This window comes from Harpia harpyja, chromosome 20, assembly GCF_026419915.1.
Source record: "Harpia harpyja isolate bHarHar1 chromosome 20, bHarHar1 primary haplotype, whole genome shotgun sequence".
NCBI classification, from domain to species: domain Eukaryota; kingdom Metazoa; phylum Chordata; class Aves; order Accipitriformes; family Accipitridae; genus Harpia; species Harpia harpyja.
Window position 1 is genome coordinate 19,793,374 of NC_068959.1, and position 23,745 is coordinate 19,817,118.

General features: G+C 45.3%; 1 protein-coding gene and 1 non-coding gene across 2 annotated transcripts; both read right to left on the bottom strand.

Moving 5' to 3' along the window:
• Positions 1-387: 387 nt before the first annotated feature.
• HSPA9 (heat shock protein family A (Hsp70) member 9) lies at positions 388-22,902 on the bottom strand. Its single transcript, XM_052816376.1, has 17 exons — positions 22,720-22,902; positions 21,475-21,533; positions 19,956-20,043; positions 19,661-19,842; positions 18,999-19,123; positions 17,343-17,416; positions 17,152-17,258; positions 16,173-16,335; positions 15,400-15,492; positions 13,492-13,701; positions 10,819-11,046; positions 9,903-10,007; positions 8,698-8,815; positions 6,236-6,330; positions 3,873-3,965; positions 2,007-2,147; positions 388-1,172 (listed from the first exon to the last, which is right to left on the bottom strand). Exons 1-17 carry the CDS (start codon positions 22,798-22,800, stop codon positions 1,113-1,115), a joined length of 2,022 nt encoding a protein of 673 aa, XP_052672336.1. The 5' UTR covers positions 22,801-22,902; the 3' UTR covers positions 388-1,112.
• Positions 10,499-10,569, bottom strand: LOC128134513 (small nucleolar RNA SNORD63). Its single transcript, XR_008232769.1, has one exon. It is a non-coding gene; the product is annotated as a small nucleolar RNA SNORD63 (small nucleolar RNA).
• Positions 22,903-23,745: the final 843 nt, after the last annotated feature.

Here is a 23,745-nt window from a genome sequence, read left to right on the forward strand (position 1 = left end):
GAAAAAGGAGAAAGAGAAATATATTGCGGCAAGGAGATTGCACCACCTTGGAAGAGCCGGTTGCTAGAAGCAGCAGCAGGCAACTGCTGCTCCGAGTCTACAGCCTGTTTCAGAAGGTTGAGCCCAAGCATGAAGTGCCTGAAGGTCAAGTCCCACTGCTACTGCAGGTCACAGCAGGACTTCCAGGCACCTCGTGCGAGTGCAGCAGCGATAGTCTCCGAAGGGATGGACCCTAATCTGACACCAGATACCTTCTTTTTGCACATGAATGAAGCACAAATTCCAGAAAGCTGCTGCCACTACAGCTGGCTGACTGTTCCCCCTCAGGAGCTCTCACAGGCAGTTAACATGCTCATGTTCTCCATCAAAGGCCAGGATACCAAGAACTCCATGTTGGATACTTTTCTGCTTTTATTTAAAAAAAATCCAGAATGGATCCAATAACAGTTTTATTATCAAGGAAATTGTTTTACCATAAGCAGAGAACAGACACAGGATGGAGCAGAAGGCTCAGACAAGCAAAGAATTTAACTCCCACATAGCCTCTTTCGTAAGAAATAATGTTACAGCTAAATTTGAAGTCACCCTTCTCCTTCAGAACAAGGGTACTAACCTAGCTGCAGATCTGAATGTTCTCTAGCAATGTAACCAGCCTTGCCACTGCTGCTCGCAGGCCTTATTACCTGCTTGCAAGTACTCACATCCACAAGGAGGGTCCATACAAATGTTACTCTCCTCCCAGTTCCAGCAGGACTTCCATCTCCACCCTTCAATTTAGTGACATGGTTTCCAAACTTTGATATCAGATTTAGTACACCATTGTGTCAAGTATCAGAGATAAATGATCAGCGAATCCCCAGGTGCCTCAGTTGAATACCGCAGGGCCAAACACTTAGAACTTCATCTGGCATGAATTAACTTTCATCAAGTGACAATTTATCTAGCAGACACATCACTAAGTTTATACATTAAAGAATTTTATATATAGAATACTGCCAAAACACAGTAAGTCTGAATTCTGCCCATTGCTGCTCAGGAAGGTCCCTTCTCTCCCAAGCGCCAAGAAAATCGCCCTCCTCTTCATACTCTAGTCAAGGCAAGACAGAGACTTCTTATTGCTTCTCTTCCTTCTGATCCCCCGGACTTCCAGAACCCTCTCGTTCGGAGGCCATCTGTGAGAGAGTTGGCTTATTAGTTGTAGTAACCACAAAATGCTTCTCCTAGACATCTTTTTCCTGGCTAGCCTAGCTGCTTAGGTTAGTTCTAGACTGAAGAAACCCTTCCTTCAGTGAAAAGGGTAATTGTCCACTGGAGAATGGAAACTATCTTCATCTCTGCATGACTGCTACCAAGAGGGAAGAAATTATCTTCCCATTATTTACGCTTGCCCAGTGGATGCAACAAGCTTGCATTGCAGCACTGAATGTTTTCAGTTGGACATTAGAAAAGCAGCTTTCCACAGTAAGGACAGCTTAGCCCCACCAAGGTCACCTGGGCAGAGTGTGCCACTTCCATCCTGGTGAAGTATGCATCTGCCAGGGCTTGAATGGGTGGGCCTTTCACTGGGAAGGAGACTGAGAAGAAAATCCTGATGGCCTTACTACTGTAATTTTAGGCAGACTGAACAGGTAGCCTGTTTTACAATCATCCTTAAAATAAGTCCAGATGTTACTTCTTTAGGCACTCCACACACCTAGGGGAAAACCCTGTCCGTGTTCTTCTTGATGCTCCCTAATAGGAGCTTCCAGTACTTTTCCATACAACACTGTACAGAAGTGTAACATTGCCTGGGAGGCAGGCTACCTACAGCAGGATGGCCAAGATTTCAGGCCTTCAACTCCTCCTGACTTTCTACAGCTGCCCCTTCAGCAAGTGTCACCTTACTGCAAGGGAGCTGCACTGAGACTCAGCATTAACTACAAGCACAGATCTTACTTAAATGTTTGGTGTCCCGACTCACCCCTCCCCATCTGACGGCTATAAAATGGAAGTGACCGTGAACCTACCTTCTTGTATGCCATTTCAAAGAGCTTCAGGGAAGCCTGCTGCAGGCTGGTTGCTGCCTGCCTGATGTTTTCTCCTGTTTCAGCATCTTTACGAGCCAGAAGTTCCCTCATTTTAGCAATTTCTTCCTTCAATTTGTTGCACTGCAATTAAGTCACAAACAAACATGATGAAATCCTGCACTTTGTTCGCTGAGAATCTCATTCCTGTCCTTTAACCCACCTCCTGGCCACAGCAAAAGTACCACTTTTTTTCCAGAAGGCATGAAGTTAAGTCTCAAACTGAGCCATACTGTCTGCAGGGACTAGGACTGTGCTCAGTTCCCAATGGGCACCTGTCCACTTCACTAAATGTGCCACAGTTGGCATTAATCGGTCCCCTTGTTTGCAGTCTCAGCAGAGGTGCCAAGGACAGAAAGCCCTGCAGAGACTGAACAGCCCGCCAAGGATGAGAGCTGCTCTCCCTGGCACACCTCACCAGTGAGTCAGTCACCCCAGGAGCCAGGGTAAAGGGAAGAGAAAGCTGGTTTTCATCTATATTTAAGGCACTGTCAGAAAGCCAACATGTAAGGCTGTTCACCACCCTGTTTAATCCCTTTGTTGCACGTGGGAGAAGGAGCAGAGAGGCAAACCAAAGCAATATGGTCTCATCCCAGCCCCTGTAGCCATCTGTCAAACCCTCCACACAGTCTGGCATTTCTCTGTCAGACTGGCACGCTGCTGGAGAGGCAGGCCTGGAGAAGAGAGGTTACTGGGGGACAGCTGTGCCGGCAGTGCTTGCTCAGCAGTGTTCGCAGTCAAAACGTGGGCAGAGTTCTCATTCAGACCCGCAGGAAGGGGAAGGTGATCGATGCCTTCTATGTCAGGCCACCATCTCCACCCAGACAGCACAGGGCTTCTTCCAAGCACTACTACCCACTTTCCCTTGGTATTCCCCCCCCAAAATGTTACAGGGAACGGTCCCTGCAGGGAACAGGGATTGAGGCTCTGTGCTCCTGTGAGAGAAAACTCCAGTGATCATAAATTCAAACACAGAGTCAGCCAATATCCATCCCAGAGAGAGGAGCTGGGCTCAAAAACAACATTTAAACTCATCAGAGGTTACCTACCAATAAACTATAATCTTGTTCTCTCAAACGCCTCACGGAGTCCCTAGGAGCCCTTTTATTCTACTTCTGAGAGTTGTTAACTTGAAGATTGTGCAATCTGTTTTAAACTTGGCTTTTGAAATTCATAATGCAGAAATTAAACTGTCAAGAGTTTAAACTGTTAAGAGTGGTGTGAAAAGCACTCTTTTGATACTAAATATCCACTTCATTCCAAATACAGAAGAAAAATTGGAGTTAAGTGGATACAGTAATTTTCATTGCCTCCCAAGTTCTTGGGTGCTGTGTATGTACTGCTGGGACCACACAGCAGCTTTGCCTTTGTCCCTCTGCTAACACACTGGTAGGCGCTGTTCATAATCTCTAGCTTTTGAGCAAAATTCTCCTCTCACACAGTACAGTTCTTATCAAATCACTGCAACACCAAGTCAAGGACAAACTCCTGCCGGAACCTTTCATTAACAGCTTCCCAGGCTCTCAGATCTTCAGTGACACTGAACTCGCACTTTGAAATAGGATATTTGCTATTATCCAAACCATGTTCTTCTAAGTATGTCCTTACATCCTCCTACCAGCCATGCTCACCCCACTCATCAAGTGCAAAAAACAGAAGTCGATGACTGTGCCTTCTTTACACAGCATGGAAATACGCACAGAGTTGGTACCACTGGCCAAAGCCAGCTGTGAGTTAAGTGAGAATTTGAGCAAAGATTTAGTAAGGAATCTTACCTCCTTTACTGTTATGGGATCAGAAACTACCTACCTCATCTGCTGGCAGCTGATCCTTGAACTCCTCCATCTTAGACTCTGTATCATGGATGATGCCTTCGGCCATGTTTACAGCTTCCACACGTTCCTGGGTAAAAGAGCTCGTAAAGGCCTGCTGCAAACGTCACTGGCGATACAAGTTGCGTACGTATGATCTAGCAGGTGACATTTCTTTCCCCAAACTGCCAAACTCCATTCTAGTTCCCACACAGTGTCCTTCTTAATGGCAAAGGGGCAAGAAGAAATGCAAGCAAACCATTTCTAGATGCATTCTGGCACCAGAAAGCCCAAACAGGCAGTCTATGCAAGTCAATTCTCACGCTTTCACACTCAAACTCACTTCCCTGGAAGTAGAAGCAACTAATGCACCATGACTGTTGGCACACTGAAAAAGCCAGCAACTGCAGAGACAGCACAGCTCGCTCTGCTCCTCAGGAAAGCAACAGACCTTTTGGAAAATATTCTTGAGCTTCTTCAGCAACAAGGGCACTAGACACTACTAAAATGCTGAGTTGTTTTACTCATGTCTCCTTATTACAAATGCTTGCAGCATTTCAACAGTGGAAAAAACCCCACTGTGCTAGGTAAGAAAGACCAGTTCCTAATGTTACTCCTGCAAAGACAACCAACAGGGCACAGGGTAGGCTCTAAGCACAGAGAAGCAGTAGTCTTGCTGAGACAAAATTCAGTCCCAGTGTCAACACGAACTATTCCACCAGCAACAGTCTCCGGGACACCCAGCCCTCTCCATCTGAAAGAAGAGTCTACCTGAACAAGGGTGAGATAACGTTCTCAGGAGACTAACCACTTACAGGGGAAAGCAGATGAAAAATAATTTTGTTTCTACACTATGTCTTCATTTCTTTGCGGGATGTCAAAATTCACAGCAGGATGCTGAGTCCAGCACAGTGATAACTCTGTTTATGCATTCATGATACTTCCATGGCAGTAAAACCATGATCAGAAAGGTGTAACGAGAGATTTTTGACAATTACAGTTATGCAAGTCGAGTCAAGAGAAGCGTTAGTTAAGGAAATAACCTAATCACCTTCACCTGATAGGCCACTGGACAGAGATGAGTCTCACTTCAGGACTACAACAGGGAAGAACTTATTCAGCAGTTTAAGACACAAAGTTGAAGTAAGGCTACAGGAAAGTTTTCAGCGCAGCCTCTTCAAATGCTAGGCCACCACCTACGCTTCATGGCAAACATGCAGTTATTTAAACAGTGGGACTTTCAGACCAAGGTCTTTAAAGGTTCTCCATCTAACCTACAAATGCTAATGAGCCAATGCTTTGTGGCTTTAGACGTTCTGAGGCAAGGCAATGCTCTTCACGTGAATTTATTCCACGCATTCTCCCCTTCAGTCCTCTTCTAATCCCTTCACTATGGAGGGTGAGATTTACAGCACTGCCTGAACACCTGAGACAGGTTTCTACTGACTAGGAGAACACAAAGTGGATCAATTCAGTGTGCCCCTTCCAACAATCGCTAAACACATACTGGTGCCATATCCCAGAGTAGGCCTGCATTGTGCCTGCTTAAAAATCAATGCTCTATATTTAGTAGTGTAATTTATTAGTACTACCCTCATTAAACCAATTAGTTCCAACCATTAATCCTAATTATATCACAGGTTCAGTCACTCAACCATGGCAAGTGTCCACCTTCTCTTGACAAAGTCAGTGAGGCTTTCAAACACCTCCTGATGTCTTCACCTGCTCCGAGGGCAAATACTGCACTCAGATGAATTTAGCATTCAAGATGCCACAGTGAGATTTTAAGCACTATGGAAAGCAACTTCCCACTTACGAAGGAAGAGGCTGAGGTGCAACTTTACTTGGCAGGTTCTGTAAGTTAAGCTTTAAAATAAACTCAGAGAAAGTACCTTAAATATCCCCATACTGCCTCCATTTAAATGGAACATCACTGCAAGCTGTAGTAGGTTAGCTTCAAATACACAGCCAAGATAAGAGGCAGGTGGACAGCAAAGGGCATTGATGACAAAAAGCATAACTAGAGTTGCAAAGCTGTTTGTCACAACAGGCAGGTGAGTTTGCTTACTGCTGCCTCCATGTCCCAGGAATTCTTCAGGGAGGAATTAAAATGCTAGTCACACAGGGCAAGTTACCCAACCCAAACCCAAAATCCAAATGTCTCTGCATACACCTTCTTGCAACTCTAGACTGTAAACTGAATATAAGGAAGCAAGCAGATAATCGGGTAACTGCAAACAGCTGAAGACTAATCAGACCAGAGCCTACATCTCCTTCAAAGGTGGGCACACTTAATAGCACAGGACAGCAATAACCAGCAGGTACACTACTGGCTGCAAGATATCATAATGATCACATTACCTTTCTTCGCCTGTCTTCCTCTGCATATTTCTCTGCATTCTTCACCATGTTCTCAATTTCATCTTTGCTAAGGCCGCCAGAAGACTGGATAACAACTGCATTAGAGAATAAACATTAATAATGAATGTTCTCTCATCTTTGAGGAGAGAAGAGTATTATTTCCCAAACCCTCTCAACAGCAGCAGCCTTGCTCAGGGACTCTGCACCTGTGAGGACCCTGTGGGCAGTACAAAGGCAGCCCATCTTTGAAGAGGCAGTGATGCTGCTGGCAAAATAAAAGCCTGATATCTTAGATCTATGAGCTCCCCAGCTCTGCCAGACACTTCCTGTCCACTGATCTGCAAGTCACTTTGACCGTTCTTCAGTTACTCCTCCTGGAAATGGAGGACACAAAGCCCCCAAACCAAAGGGGCATTCCAGCAGGTTAAAAACACAAACTGAAAAACACAGCAAAAAAAAAAAAAAACCCAACCAAAAAACCCCACCAAAACAGAAGGAATCATTTTACCGGGGCAGAGATTCCTTTTACTGTTGGAAAGCAGCCCAGGCTGGTAGCAGGATAAGACAACATGACATGATTCTACAGGTGGGGTCATAAAGGTCCCCTATTTTTCTCCATTTGTGCCAAAAAATGTAGCCTAGATGTAAGCTAAGTTCTGCAGTAAAGCAGAACTTCATTGGGAAAGAGAGGACCAAGATCCTGCGTATTGCAAAGTTAAAAAAAAAAAAAAGATATAGTAGGATCCTCATTAGAAGTAACTTTTCTACACAGCATTTGTCCATAGTACAATACAAAACTCTAAACAGACACGTGTCCTTTGAATGCAGGCATGGTATGAGTAGTTCAGCTTTATAATTAGGACCATATTTGCATACAGATAGGCAGCTGAAAAATTCTGGTTGCCTGTTATCAGGAGACATTTACTCAGAGCTAGAAGGCTGCCACACATGGAAAATCTACAAGAAAATCAAAGTAACAAGCAGTGTTTTTGGAAATAAATTTATGCTAAAAGCCAAGGAGTATGGTGAAGACCAGCATATACCTCCAAGTTGCCAATACGGAGTTAACAATATTTTTCTTAAGTGGAGCATGCATTTGATTGCTCAAGTGGTTGCCTCCAAGAAACAACTGAAGGGCAGTATAGAGGCTTCCCAGTTAGAGGCACAAAAGAGATCTATTTTTTGTATCAGGGGAATCTACAAATGCTTCAAATTAATTTTCTGAGCCCACAACAGAGCTTTCGAAAATGTCAACCATGTCGTTAATTACCCCAGAACACTGGGCCTGACATTTCATTGCACTACGGAGCAAAATATACTGACAGCTTGAAGTCCCCAAGCCTCCTGTCATTTAGAGATGCTTCCAGCCTAAATGGATGAAAATATACAAGGTGGTTAGGCAAAATACCTGCTGCTTCAAAATACCTGAATTTCAAGTCCTTTGTAATGGAGTAATTAGAAACAAAACAGGGCCTCAGCACAGGGCTGATCTGTTCAGCTGTATGTGACATGCCTTGGATTCAACAGAGATCTTCCTGATTTGATTTCTCCCTTAAAAGCTGGCACCTTCATGCAGGCAGCCTCAAACAGACAGCAATCTCTTCCTGTGTTAGCAGAGGGCATTCCCAAAGGAATGCCATGCCCAGGAGTGCAGCTCAAAACAACTCACACAGGGTGCTGGATTCCCAAACCCCAATTTCTGTCCCTTCAGGGTAAAGTAGGGCAGAACGTAAACTGCTCCTCAGGGACACAGGACACCCCTGTAAAGCATCAGGAGCACTGCTCCACAAACACCTGTGAGCCTTCAGTTAGCCAACCTGTATGCCCACCACCTCTCTGGGGACTGAGGCACAGCTGATACATACAGGAAACCACAGGAAGCAGTGCACTGCTGAAACATTGCTGTAGTGATCACAGCAGAGGGCAAGACCAAGAAAGGACCATCACACAGTGCAAAATGACTTGGAAGGTGGTAAAACCCTGCCAGTGAGGACTTCCTTGACCTTGGTATAGGCAGATGCTTCATCTCTGCCTAAAGTCCAGGCACAGAGCATCTATCGGTAGCAATCTCTGTCAGCAGGCTAACAGATTGGGCAACAGTGTTACGTGTTTACAGAAGCTTTACTTCTTTAAAATTAAACTACAGGTCAGTTGTCACTTCTCCCTTTCCCTACCTCATTTTGCAGTAACCCTTTGCCCTCCTTTCCAGAGGAGGCACTTAGGCTAAGATTATGTCAACTGCATCTAAGCTGCCCTGGCAACAGATTGCTTGTGTCACCCTTACTCTTAATCAAGTAACATGCTGCACAGTCCCCAACCCTGGACTGCGGGATGCCCATCATGGCAGCACTCCATTACCTCTGGAGTCACCTAGTGTTACCCTCAGTCCTCAGTGTGCTATGGCACCATTGCTGCTCCACACCTTTTCTCCTTGTCCCTAGGCAGCATCCCAGAGCACTTACTTTGCTGTTCACGTCCGGTGCCTTTATCTTTCGCTGACACATGAACAATACCGTTAGCATCAATGTCAAAAGTGACCTCAATCTGGGGCACTCCGCGTGGTGCTGGAGGAATCCCAACCTGAGAACGAGAAGTACTTAGCCATTAGCTCCCATGCAGACATGAGCTCAGGGTACAAGGCTCCAGTGTTGGGCACGTTATCTTGGTGATCTGTCAGTTGAATCAAGTATTAACTAACCCTCACAGCAGAGTACTCTAAATACCTGTTGGCAGCATGTGGTGAATTAGTAGTATCTTGACAGATTTAACATGATAGAGATTTCTACCCAGGACCAGTGTTCAGAAACCATAAGAGGTAGTCCCAAGGTTTCAAGGTGACACAGGTTCTGCTTTATTACTAAACAAGCTCCTTTTCCATGGACATGGACATGGCAGGATGCTCTCTTTCCTCAGTTCTGGACATAACTAGACTTCACTGCCTACCTCTGAGGCTACCAATTTTAAAAGAGTGACAGGCAGTACAGCTTCCTTCAAAAGTACAAAAAAAAGGCAAAGCCCTTCCTTTCTGCAGGGCTCCTCCTAGCAACAGTAAGTTTGGACAAACAGTTGTAACAGTGCCAAAATTTGCCAACACTGACCAAACCAATTCTGCGCAGGGAGCTGGTTAGGCAGCCACATACAGTGCACGTGAATCCCTGGAACACATCTGTTCTCCAGTAAGCAGGGCAGTTCCACAGGCGTTCACAGAAAAGCAGTACTAGGCTAGAAATAGGTTATCGTAGGACCACAGGTATCACGGAGCCTGCTCCAAGTCTTGTCTTTGCAACACCAGAGGAAAGGCCATGACACAGGTTATCTGCTGCACAGGCCTAGTACTACAGAGCTCTTTTAGCTCTTTGTGCCCAGAAGTAGAGAGCCCTTTTACGTGACCAGGCCCTAAAGCTGCAGTAGCCCCTGGGCCACGTAAGACTGCTTAGAAACTTTGAGTTCCATCTTAAATGCTAGTTGCTCCCCTGCCACTGAAAAGCTGTCCCAGAATCAGGCTGTGCCTTTAGAGACTGCTTTTTTACTACAAATAGGGTCAAATGTCTTCTGTAAGATGACCCCGCCGCAGCACTGCCTTCAGGGGTCAACTGAAATGGAGAAGGCTTTGAACTTCTCAAAGAAAGTCAAGTCTAAGGTCATCAAGACTGAGGAGCCAACGTACCAATGTGAACTGGCCAAGCAGTTTATTGTCACTAGCCATCTCTCTCTCTCCCTGGCATACTTTTATCTCCACTTGAGTTTGCCCATCAGCAGCTGTAGAAAACACCTGTGGAAAAGGAACAAGAAATTACTGGATAGCTACTAAATTGCAACACATGAACTGATGCAGTTACAAGCTGACTAAACAAGGAAAGGAATAACGAGAAGCTCTTCAAAGAGATAAAGAATCATTAAATGCTTGTTATTCCCCTGTTCCTCTGACAAACACCAAGGCACCAAGACTAGCAATAGCCAAGCTCCCTGGCATCTTGTCCTAAATGCACTCGAGCACATGAAAACTGGCAATGCTGTGCCAGCAGCAGGCTCCAGTGGCAGCCAGCCACATTACCAGAACATTTCCTCCTGAAGCAGCAGGGCTCCTGCCCCAACCCCACACCCCAGACAGAACAAGCGTTATCAGTAAGAGCACACACTAGCAGACCCAGACAAGGCAAAGTGAAAGAAAGGATCACACCCAAGTCTGCTAGGGCCTTACAACACAGGAAAAAAATAATACCTTCTGAGGCATGCAGACCAAGGTGGTCTCAAACGTGTGTGTTGCTCAGTTACAGAAGGTGTCCACACAATTCTTCTTCAGAATGATGTGTTGACAGTTAACATCATGGCATACACACTGCAATCCTGACCAGGACACAAACATCCTGGGGTATCTTGGCACATTAACTCAACTTACCTCCCCTCTTGGGCACACTAATAATCAACAGAGATACTCAGGGGCTGACATGAAACCTGATTCTATGCTGCTGCTTCTTGCCAGATGAGAGGAGACAAGACTATCTACTGGCATGCTTTGGGTAGCCTTCACTGGGTGTCTGAGACCACCACAAAAGACCCACCCATCTAGAGTCAATTTGTACCTGGCTCTTCTTAGTTGGTATGGTAGTATTCCTGTTGATGAGCTTTGTGAAGACACCTCCCAGTGTCTCAATCCCCAAGGAGAGGGGAGTTACATCCAGCAGCAGCACATCAGTAACGTCACCAGCTAACACGCCACCTTGAATAGCTGCACCAATAGCAACGGCTTCGTCAGGATTAACTGCTTTGCTAGGAGCACGGCCAAACAAATCCTGTACAGTCTGCTGCACCTGAATGAAGAGAAAGCACAGCTCATATGCAGAGCGAGCCATTACCGCCCAGTGCTGTGGCCACAAGAAGGTGCCAGCCTTGGCTAAAGGTTTGTATCCTTATGCTCCTGCTACCATGTAACCCTGCAGCATGATAGAAATACTAAGCTTCAGGCTTGTGACTGCTCCCTAATTCCCCATCTTCCATGCGCCCTATTAAATGCACTCTTTTCAGTCTAGACAACCCCTTCTCTGGAGACCTTCTTGCAATCAAGTTTGCCAGCTGCAAGTCAACCTACATCAGTCCTTTCATGTAGCCCAGCCATGTTCAGAAGGGATCACTCCATGCTTATCAAGCAGGAGTCAAGGACTGCTCCCTGGGAACTTGTACAAGCCAACACTGGGCAGAACACAGCTGTCAAGGACAGTACAGCTGTGGAGGCAGAGCACAGGGAAGGTAAAAAAAAAAATCCAGAGCAGAAGGACAGCTCATCTTGTTTGTGTGTAATAAAGGAAACAAAAAAAGGAAATTGTGTGAAGTACAGTATTTTCAAACTCTTTATTTAACGAGTTGTTTCACCAGAGAAATAGATTTGCTACGTCAGCAGACAGCCTGAGCTGTGTTACTAGCTTTTCACTGCTCTGCCCTTTCGGAAGGACGTGCTCATGATTGCAACAGATTTACTGCTGAAGTATCCACACAGGAATGCAGTAAGGTGTCTGCACCAGAGCACAGCTCAGTAGTCCACTCCTCTACCTTACAAGAGAAGGGTGTAGGACTTGGTTCCCGCTCGCAGCTTGTTAGGCACACATCGGCACAGGTGAGTGTGATGTGCCTGGAAAACTGTGCTGTAAGCAAATGTCCACCTCCTCTGCACTGAAGCCAAGAGACATCTGCCGGGAGCGTTCATTACAGAGGAAGACACTTTATGTATGAGCATATAATTAAGTGCAAGTCTTCCCCCTCTGGAGGCATATTTTACAGTACAAAAGAAACATTATTTCTAACCACCCACTGTACGTTTCCTGGAGCACTGGCCATGTGAGTGCTCCAAAGAAGGCACGCACAACAACGTACATGAGAGAAGGCTCTGTGTTGTGTGCAACATGCCGGCGCTGATCTTGGAGCCAGAGCTGTAGCTACAGGCACTCAGGAAAGCATTATGTAAACTCAAAGCCACAGATGCTGGGGGTTATAAATAGGGTGTAAAAAAGTAAAAATTAAATATTGATTTTAATTTTTTATTGTAAGTACTGTCTTCCACTCGCAAAGGATATATAATGTTTCAGGAAGGGATTCACTACTTCTAGAAGTGTTTTTCATCACTTTATACCTAGCTAACCACACAGTTTTTCCTTTATCCAGCTGGAACAGCGGGGACGTTGGGAAGGTATAGCACAGTTACTCCACTTGAGCTTTGGCCAGAGCAGCAGCTTCTGTTTATTTTGTTGCTCTGGTTCCCCTGCCTGGGTGACCTTCTGCACTCACTAATATCACCTCCAGCCACCAGGCTCATTTAACACAGGGAAGAAAAAAACCCACCACCAAACCCCAAATCAATCCCAAGCAGGACTGTGTACACACCTACTATCCTAGAAAGGACCTGCAAATCACAAATATTAACAGCAAACAAATAGTCCAAGCCTGACTGATCCCTGTGGAATGAGATTTTGATGATCTCTGTAGAAAAGGACAAGCTGTACCCTTGAAGAGAGCAGTGTACGTACATGTTCAGCTCTGACTTCAGGGGAGCTAAGCAGAAGTCTGCACTGCTATGAACAAGAACAGTAAATCACCAGCAGACAGCACCTTATCTGCAAGACTGTGCATGTCAGCAGAGCAAGCTTCTAAGTTACCTGTTGGTGCTTACCACCACAGAATACAAGAGCCAGGTATTAGGTAACAAGTGTTTGGAACAGCCAGTTAAATACGCTCGACAACACCCAGCCTCAAACAGGCAGCCAAATACATGCTACCAGCAGGCAACAGAGCCGTTCTGCTTGTGCAATTTCTTCACAGCTAGCTGTAAGTGCTCTACACGGGGAAGATACCCACTGCAAGGCAAAGATTACTTGACAGGTTGTTGTCATTGAAATGTACCTTTTTCACATGCTGAAGTCCACAACAAGACAAAACACCCTGTGTATCTGAACAATGCTGATTATGTTTGGCCCACATCAGAAGGCCAACTTGAATTTTCAAATCCTGATACCTCCCACTTGTCTTTGTAAAGTGCAACTCAGCTACAGCCCCCAGATCCAAGCTGAGTTAATTAAAAGGGATGGGAGAGTCCCTTGCCACTGCTTTCCTGTGACTACGTAGCATGTCTGCTCTGCTCCTGGGGGCCTTCAGCTGCTGGAGCTCTGAAGTTATCAGATTCCCAACTTTTCTGTTACAGATCACCCTTAAAAGAAAGCACTGGGTAGCTGTGCCAGCTTTGCCTGTAACAGCGACTTATCTCATACCTTTGGCATTCTGGTCATGCCACCGACGAGGATGACTTCACCAATGTCACTCTTGCTGACTTCAGCATCCTGCATGGCTTTCTGGCACGGCGCTACTGTCCTTTTGATCAGATCAGCTACAATGCCCTCAAATTGCGAGCGACTCAGCTTCATGTTCAAGTGCTTTGGTCCGGAGGCATCCATAGTAAGGTATGGCAAATTAATATCAGTCTGCAGCACAGAATCAGACACAAAGTGAAAAACAGCAATGGAAAATAAGGCAGCTACATACAGGTTTTAGATCAAGTTACAGGTTCTGTTCTGCCTGTACTGAAGCGTCTACATGCCTGCTCACTCTGCAGCCCAGTCTTTAAGTGGCAAAAGGCATACCTATATGTTTGACATTTCAGACAACAGATAGGAAAATTACTTTGTTACACATCTCATGGTTACAACTGTTAAGTTCCAATTTTAATATTGTGTTATTCTGAGGTCTTTTATTGTTAAGAAAAACAATTTAATTTCTATCACAGCCAGGAGGTAAGAGCTGAAACATTAGAAGTCACAACCTTAATCCTCTTCCTTTGGCACAACACAGAAGAAAGCCCATCTTCAGAGTTCCGAAAGATTTTGCCAAATGACTAACATTTCATGTAAGGTAAGGTACTTGAAGGAAGTGACTCATGACTGTTTTCTAAATGCGAACAACTCATGTTTGACAGCCAGTCCACTGCCATTTCACACAAAGTTCATCAGTGCCAGGGACCATAATCCCCCCTTTTCATGGCTATTTGTGAATCATCTTACAAATTCACATGCTGGATTTTTAAAGCAAACCTTATATTGAAACCATCTTGTTCAAGTGCTGAGTCATGCTGACATCAAAAGATACTACAAAGCAAAGCATTAAAAACATTAATGCTTTAAGCTCTAGAGATTAAGTTTACACAACAAGAATTAACCCCATGTTACTGACTAGAAGTGCGCATTCACTTTATAAATAGCATGGTCAAAAATATTAGGGGAAAATAGGGCCAAAAGCAAGTTGTTTTCCCTTCACTGCTAAAGAGTTAAGGAATTCAGTTTTTCCTGGTATGAACAGACTGTATTTGCCAACTCTTGAGCTAGTAAAACAGAGCCTGCTATGTCTCTGGCAGAACTATGCATCCATTGTGACTGGCCTAAACTCCTTGCTATGAGCTCCCCACTGGCCAACAAAAAGACCACCATCAAAAAAAAATATGTTTATTCAGAACCTAGAAACTGGCAGTGTCCCCATTTCAATTACTATATAATTGACCTTAATTTCACTTAGGCGAGACTATTACACCCCCAACTTGCTGCTTCTCCAGCTCCTTATTCAGTAGTGAATAAAGGACATGCTTGAATGCATTAATATACAAAGCAGTGGAAAAAAGGGGTTATATGTTGCCCATTGTCTAGACAACACTTCTATAGGGAAATACGTAAAGGTTCCTTATGGAAATTATTTCTTGTTATTAGACAAATTAGCTGTTTCAGTGGAATGAGTAGCACCAAGATTTTGAAACTGCCTGCACAAAGTTGCAAGTGCTTCCAGTAACCCAGCAGTACTCGCTGCAGCTAAATTCCCTGACGCCCATCATACTTCTCAAATACATAGTAAGTTGGGAACAAGGTCACATTCCCTGCAAGATGAGAAAACATGGTGCCAGAAGAAAGGCAAAACCCAGCACCCGCTAACATTCTTGGCTTCCAACAACTAACTGTGCTCCTAAACAGTCTACCCTGCTAAAGGTCTTTCTGTTAAAGTGATGCCATTTGGTTGCACAGAAGCTTGTTCTGCCACCACAAGAAAAAAGCGATTTCATAGAGCTTTGTAAACAAAAATAATGCTAAACTCAGTGTATCAGAATGTTTCACCAGACTGCTTTGAACCCAGCCACCTACCTGCACAGATGATGAAAGCTCACACTTTGCTTTCTCTGACGCCTCTCTCACCCTTTGAAGGGCCATGTTGTCTTTCGTCAGGTCAACACCCATCTAAGCAACAAACGATACGGGTTAACAGACTCTCAGCTTTTGCACAGGAGTCATGGAGAAGTTTTCTTCATTGCAGTTCACCTTCCTATCACTCTTGACTGTGAAGATGTTCGTAGAAGTACAGCCCGATACGTGCACTTTTGCTAATCTCTCTCACTTCTGGCAAATATATTTACCATTTCAAAAACATCTGCTAGCCCACTCTGCTCTGATAGTGATTATACAGTAAGTAACCAATTAAAGCTTGGAAAAGCTGCTGCATCACAGAATATAAAGGCAAACTGGATTGGCAAAGGAGTTGGAATTACATTGCAGTTTCCTGCAGCCAACCCTGTACTGTATGCATCCGTGCTGACACATTCAATTGGACCACAGATTTTTATTATTGAAAGTAAGCAGTATATAGGATAGTATATAGGATAGTCCTGCTACACTAGATGAAAAAAAGGCAGAAGTCCTGCCATTCTATGTCTTTCAGGGGAAGAATATTCCACCTCAAGAAAACAAGCGTAAGAACTGGAAGCCAGGCTAACAGGTGTCTAATACTATTAAATTTCAACTGTGCCATAGATTACAAACCAAGTCCTAATAATTTAAAAATATTTCCTGTGCTTCTATAGAAGTTAATCAAGGTTGAAAAGCAATGTAACACAACATTGAATTCTGATGAGATACCTTACCTCTCTCTTGAACTCTTTAACAATATACTGTAGCAAAGCCTGGTCAAAATCTTCTCCACCTAAGAAAGTGTCACCATTGGTGGACTTCACCTCAAAGACTCCCTTCTGGATTTCCAAAATGGAAATATCAAAAGTGCCACCACCCAAATCGTAGACTGCAATACTACAAGAACAGATGCAGGAAAACATTAGTTTCTAGACAAAGTTGTGTGGCTCAAAAATCACTCTCCTTAGGAGATGAAGTATGCAGAATTCATGTTGCTTGTCCACAAAAGTTAAAAGCCTCTCTAAAGACAGCAGTAAACAAATTATACAGCATATGCATTCCTTGAGCACTCGAGTCCATGTGGAAGTCTTCTCTGAAAGATGTGCTGCATGATGCTTAACCTCGCCCATTATTTCAGAGAGCGCAGTTCCTCCGTCTTCAAAAAAAGACACACTACATCCAATGACAAGGGCAAGGACACCAGAACCATTATGAAACATGTTTTTCAAAATGTGAGGCTTTCACAGCACTATAATCCACATCAGAAATACAAAATCTGTAACAAAAAACCTGCATTTATATAACCACCCTTAACAGTGACTGAATGCAGTCAGGGAAAATGATGCAAGTTGTGGATAGCAGGCACCAAACCTCAGCACATCTCTCGTGCTACACTTTAGCACCAATGGTGACAGCCTCCCACGCAGTTGTCCTTAGCCACACCTATCACCGCTACCAGTAGGTAACATAATTATCAAAGCTGAGTGTCAATTAAATTAAGTCGTAGCTGCAAGTTATGAACTCACTTCCTTTAACAAGTATGGTTGGCATAGAACAGAGGTAACATTACATAGCACTGACTCAAGGCTGTGAGTCTACTTTGGCAGAATCCCAACCAATGATTTTAAAAAACAGAAAGCAGAAGAGGCATTTACAAAGCAAATTACAGCATGCTTATTTAAGACAGGGTAGGTGTTATGAACAGGCACTTACACTTTGTCTTCAGACTTGTCCAGACCATAGGCAAGTGCAGCTGCTGTTGGTTCATTAATCACCCTCAAAACATTCAAGCCAGCAATCTGCCCAGCATCTTTCGTAGCCTGAGGAAAAAAGAGGAAGAGTGCTAAGTACTGAGAGAAACAATGCAATTTATAAGCCCCAAAATCTTACAGTTTGGTGAATACCTGTCTCTGAGAATCATTGAAGTAAGCAGGGACTGTGATCACAGCATTCTTTGCTGAATGTCCCAGGTAATTTTCTGGAGGAAAAAGGAGACAAAACAGAAAGTTATCTTTATAAGATGAGTAACAATATTATTACCATGTAGTTTGAAATAATTTTCCTGAACTAAGAACAGAAGACAGGCTTGCTGCTCAAGAACCTGCTGCTTTCTGGGAAAATGTAGAGGGAGCTGTGCAGAAAACAAGTCCTTCCACACAACATGGAATAGTTTGTGGATTTCTGACGGAACAGCAAAGCACCTCTGCAATTCAATCAGTAACTGGATGCCACTAGTGAGTCTGAGAATTCATCTGAGAGCTTGCCTTTTCAGTGTGTGAGAGTGAAGTTGTTTTCCATTTCTTTGGAGTGTTCAACATGTGATGCACTTAAAACTTACTCATTTTTGTCCTCTTCATAGAGTCTGCTGTAGGTAATCTTTATATGGTACAAATAATCTATGTATACTAACTTTACAAGCGTTTGAGATAGCAAGTCAGGAAAAATATGTATTACGCCCTAACTTAAGGCCACAAACTTCTCTCAAAAAAAAGAGAAGGATGTCATCAAACGCAGATTCAGACCTGCTGAAAAATAAGAATGCGCATGATGCAGTGCGAATCCAGACAGGATTTACGCCTATGCGCTAGCCCCACACAGACCTTACATACTGCATTATTCTGTGTTGCTTGCAAAGCCAGATCATTCCATAGTTCAATTCATGTAGCATCCAGGCCAAAAGCCAACAAACCTACAGGAAGCAGACCCCTGCTTAAGGCAGAGGAACACCATCCTCAGAGTAAGCCAGATTCATCACATCTAGATGCTCACATACCACATACTCATATTTTACTCTTGGGCGGAGCTTTAGCAAGCATCCAGGACCTAATACCGAAAAAATAGCATCTTTGGATGAAGCTTCAGTAACAAACTTTAGTCCTGCCCTCCAAACACCTACCACTGTATGCACGTTTACCAATCGAAGCTGCAGAAGGCAGCTAATGACTATTACTGCTGTGTATTTTACTCAATTTCCCCAGAAACTACATTAGGAATTGAAAAGGAGAAAAAAAAAATCTCCAGGCCAACAGATATTCTCTGCTAGTGAAGATTCAAACTCGCCATTGGCTAAGAAGCTATTAATTCAGCCCAATAATCAGGTCCCTTGAACACTCCCTTTCCTGCTACATATCTTGTAGTTGGATAAGAACAAAGCCACTCAAAACCCTGGCTGCCACAGCCCGTGCTCAGCTGCAGCCTGGGAGGCACAAGGACTGCAGTTTACAAGGAAAAGGAGCTCCCCCTTCTGAGTAAGTGTGCATTCAATTCAATTAAAATTGAGTATCAACTCAATTGGTATTCAATTTTGGTAAGAATATGTTTTAAGTAAAGCACTAACATCTTGCCAAAAATCCCAGACTGAGGTAGGCAGGGATCTTCCTTGAGGCTTTGTAACAGCCCATCACTGTACCCTTCCACGATCTGCCCCATATAAGGGCCTGCTATATAAGGATTCCCATGCCAAAAAAATATCTGTATGGCTGCAGCCACTTCCCTTTACCATGGCCCAGTACCAAGGTGACACTTGTGTGCACAGATGGCAAAGACCAAACTGTACCAACCTGCAGTTTCCTTCATCTTCATCAATACGAAGGCACCGATCTGGCTTGGAGAATAGAGTTTCCCATGAGCCTCTACCCAGGCATCACCGTTGGAGGCACGGACAATTTTAAATGGAACATTCTTACTAAAAAACAGAAGAATTCCACACTCAATTTCTGTATCAGCATACAGCACAAAACCCCTACAATTAGTATCAGCAGATGAACATGTACAAGTTCTAGACAAAGAATACTGAACTTGCCAACAGTAGCCTCAGATCCAGGGAGTCCCAAAAGTACCAATATACTACTACTGCTTTTAATCAGCTACACCATTTAATCACAAGCCCTAGGTATTATCATACAGCTTTGATTGTAAACACCTCAAGAATGACAGAAGTCTCCTTTGGCAGATGCTGACCATTTTGCACAGCATCAGCAAGGCTGTGGGGGAAGATAGACTAAATGGTGGACCTTTGACTTCTCTGAAAACCCTAAAAAGATCAGTAACTAACATAGCAAAATGCAGCTTGGCCCTCACAACATAAGCAATGAACCTTTGAGACATGAGGGCATAACTATTTCACCCAAAAGCGGGTTATATTTTAAAACAGGTCGTGTTATACACCATTGTATTTTATGCATTTCTGCTGGAAATGGAATTGCTCTCCACCCTCACTTACATATCCTTTTTCACTTCAGAGTCATCAAAGCGCCGCCCGATGAGACGCTTGGTAGCATAGAAGGTGTTGTGTGGGTTAGTTACTGCCTGCCGCTTTGCTGGCATTCCAACCAAGCGTTCGCCGTCGGCCGTAAATGCAACAACTGAAGGTGTTGTCCTGGCACCTTCGGAGTTTTCCAGCACCTATGTAAAAAATGTAACAGGATGCCATCAAAAAACATTGCCTCTGAAAATGCTAATTTGGACATTCAACTTCTAATACCGTTACTGCAAGCTGGTGTTCATTTTTTACTTACTTTTGCTTGCTTTCCTTCCATAACTGCCACACAGGAGTTTGTTGTACCCAAATCAATTCCAATAACAGCACCTTTAATTGCTTCTGAGCTGTAAAGAATATTATGGGAAAAATAAAATTACTACTAAAGGAAAATAACTAACTAGATAGCAAAAAAGCTTTCTATCCTGAAGACAGGACAATGTGATTTCTTCCACCAGATGTTGAAGCAAATACATGTTGTATTCTGACCTAAGCTGTTCTCTGCCTCATACAGGAATTTAACCTTGTGCCTCTGTACTCAATCAGAACACTTATAGCTAAATCCCTGCTTGTTTATTTAAACATATAAAACACTACTCTTCACCAGAATAATCTGTACAACATATACTCTCCACATCCCTTAAGATTTTGACATAAAACAAAGCCATAACTAATCTCGCCCCTACACACATGAAGTTTCCCGGACTTGTTTTGGGTTACTTCTGATGTTAGAACATGCTGAAAACATCCACCTGGAGTCAAAACGCTAATAATAAATTGTATTGGTTTATTTATCACCGCTTAGCATGAAGATAAGAATACACAAAGACAACAAATTACTAAACCCATACACAGGTTTCTCTGAGCCAGAGAGCCAAAGATAACCATCTTTTTGATCCTGAGGAGCAAGAAACTAATTTCATTCTGAAAATGGGAGTGGTCCTTACACAAGACAAATCTGAATCTTCTCCTTCTTTCTAGGAAGTGTGTACTACCCCTTTCAAAGCTGGAGAGAACTCCTGAATCATAGTTTTGCCTTATAAACAAGGCCATGTCCTGGGATGAAGAAAGCATACTGAAGGCAGAGCAGAACCATGTTTATTACCAGGATATCACCTTCTCACTCCCCAAGATGCCAAGTCGCTCTGACTCCAGTTCAGGTAACATAAAGCAGCGATCTTGAAAATGTGCAACTGCTCGGTTTTTCTCTGTACTAACCAGAACTGGGCAGTTTTCCCAACACAAACACATTTCCCATCCTGTGTCCTGAATCAGCATCAGCCACAAAACATCTGACTAAGTTACACAACTAACTGCTACTCTTTTCCCATTACCTTGCAACAAGAAAAACAAGTGAATAAAATGCACAAGCTGTTTGAAATAAATTTTATCTGTAGTGAAATGGAGCCACTCATTACGCTCATTTCACGCCAGTCTAAAACAAGTTGTTTCACCAGTGTTTGGGGTATTCTTGTTTGGTTGGTTGGTTTTGTGTTGTTTGGTTTTTCTCTTAATCAAACAAATCTCAACAATCCACATTTTGCGGATGCTGCTGGTGGTGGGAAAAGGGAGGAAGAACAATTCTTAAAGTTCCCCTTGGAAAAAAACGACAGATAAAGAAACAGCCTTAGAAAACTGATATGCATAGGTTCTAGTTTTATCTTACTGGTTTTGCTCCATTACTCCATCTCCTGACTCCAATAATCAGTTCTGGTATCAGGAGAAGAGCAAATATAAATATCAAACAGCAAAACATGAAAAAACAAGGAAACACTTACGCATATTTTCTGCTGGATGCTGCTCTGAGAACATTTTGACTGAGGCCATTCCAGAATGTCTATAAAATAGAGACGTTCTAATGAAAATTTAGTTTTAAACATTAAATAATCTTCAAGCCAAGACTTTCAAAGGTAGACAACTTCTGAAGTGACACAGTCCTACTACAACATTTTATTTTTAAAACTTAAGTGCAAATTAAGAAATAATTTGAGAAATATTCAGGTTGCAATAAAAAAAAACCCACTTACTACACTTACTCACCTGGCATAACCCTGCTTTGTATTACCAGAACTGAGCTATTTCGCTCATACAAAATAGCCTACAAACATGCTACCAAGCAAAAGACATTTCAGTAAATTAACTCTGAACCTTCAGCTTTCAATGAACAGCAGCAGATAAACATTAACCCCATTTCTCAAAGCTTTATGTGTGGTCAGCAACAAATGACCTACGACATCCCTTGAAGAATCTGCAGTCGAGATTTCGCAGCAACTCTTAAGTTTTCTTGCAGCGGCCACAACTTTCCACGTGCAAATCAGTATTTTGGAGAACTCTGAAAGCACTATCCCTTTTTCTGTTTTGAGAATGAGTTTTTTAATCTTAATGCAAACGGGACCAGGCCAAGACATAAATATTTTGCTAATTCTTCAAGACACTTGGCCTAGCCACACTCCGTGAGCAGGTAAGGCCACAAGGGCCCGGTCAGAGCAGGCCAGCACCATGTCCGAAACAGAGACCTGCTCTGTCTCAGCCCAGGACACAGCGGCGAGCACTAGGCAGCTGCAGGATTTGGCGTCGCTGCCCGTCCACAAATGGTCTTCGCCTGCCTTTCCCACCCTGACCTCCGCTGTCAGCTTTCACACGGGGTGGGTGTGTGCGAGGAATCGAGCCCCATTACGATAAAACTCCACGAAAACAGACCCAGCCATGTGGAACACGCTATCCCCTCCTCACCCACCGCCTGCTGCTGCTGCTGCGCCCCGATTAACACCCCACTGCAATAAAATCTACCCAGAACTCGAAACAGCCCAGCGGGCCGGACCGCGGCCCGGGGCCGGGCCCGCCCCCGCCGGGCCTCTCACACCGACAGCCCCCGCCATGCCCCCCCCAGCCCCTCCGGCCTCCCCCGTCCCCCTCAGCGCCGCCGACCCGTCCCCTCCGGGCCTCCCCCGTCCCCCCCCGTCGCCTCAGCGCCGCCGACCCGTCCCCTCCGTCCCCTCAGCGCCGCCGACCCGCGCGCGCACCTGGGCGGGCCCGGGGGGCGCGGGGGCGCCGCGCGGCAGGAGCAGAGGGAGGCGCGCGGCGGCGCGGCTGGCGCTGAGCATGGCGGGGCTGTGGCGGACCGGGCCGGGCCGGCGCGGGGGAACGAGGGGACGTGCGGTGCCGCGGCTCTTCTGGAAACCTCCACCCACGTGGGGCGCGGGGGGGGGGGGGGAGATCGCGGCGCAGGACCCCCGGCGCGGGCTGTTCCGAGGATCGCCTGATCCTTCCGCGCACTCTCGGCGCTCCGCTCGGCCACCAACACCCGGGGCGCGGCTGCGCGCTGCCTTCCTGAGTGCGTGAGGGAGGTCGCTACCCCGGCCGGCGCAGACTGGGGCGAGACACGGGCGCCGGAGGAGTCCGCTGCCCACCGGCACGGCCGGGACAGCCCGGGTCCTGCAGGCGGCCCGCGCACTCAAGGTCGGACAGGATAAAGCGCACGGCGATTGCAGCGGCCTTGCGTCAGGGCGGCCGGCGCGCACGCGCTGCTGGCTCTGCCACCCCCCCCCCAGCGCATGCGCGGGGAGAGGGCGGGCGGTGCCATCCCACTGTGGCCGCGCCGAGGGCTGCGCGCATGCGCGGTAGTGCGCGCTGCGGGAGGTTGTGGGAAGGGCCGGGGCAGGCCGCGGTCGGTCCCGGGGTTGCCGGGGCTGTGAGCGGGCCGGGCCTGCTCTGCTGCTTCGGCTGAAACGTGCTCCGGGGCCCGGGAACCTGGGACAGGGCCTACCCTGGGGTCTTCTCCTGCTAGGCTGGAGCGAGCTCCGTTTCCCCGGGCCTGCCGGTGCAGGGTCCGGGCCTGCGCGCAGCTCCCAGGAATGCTGGAGGCGCAACCGGAAGCAAGGCTGTGTGGGTTTGGCACATAGCAGGCCTCTCACACCGCGCTGCGTCCTCGTTTCTTCCCCAGTCATGCCGGTTTTATGCCCTTTTCTCAAAGGCACATTCAGCTAAACACGTCTGAAGACCGAAAGCGTGTGACCCAGCGTTGGTGCTCCACCAACACGTGCTCAGAC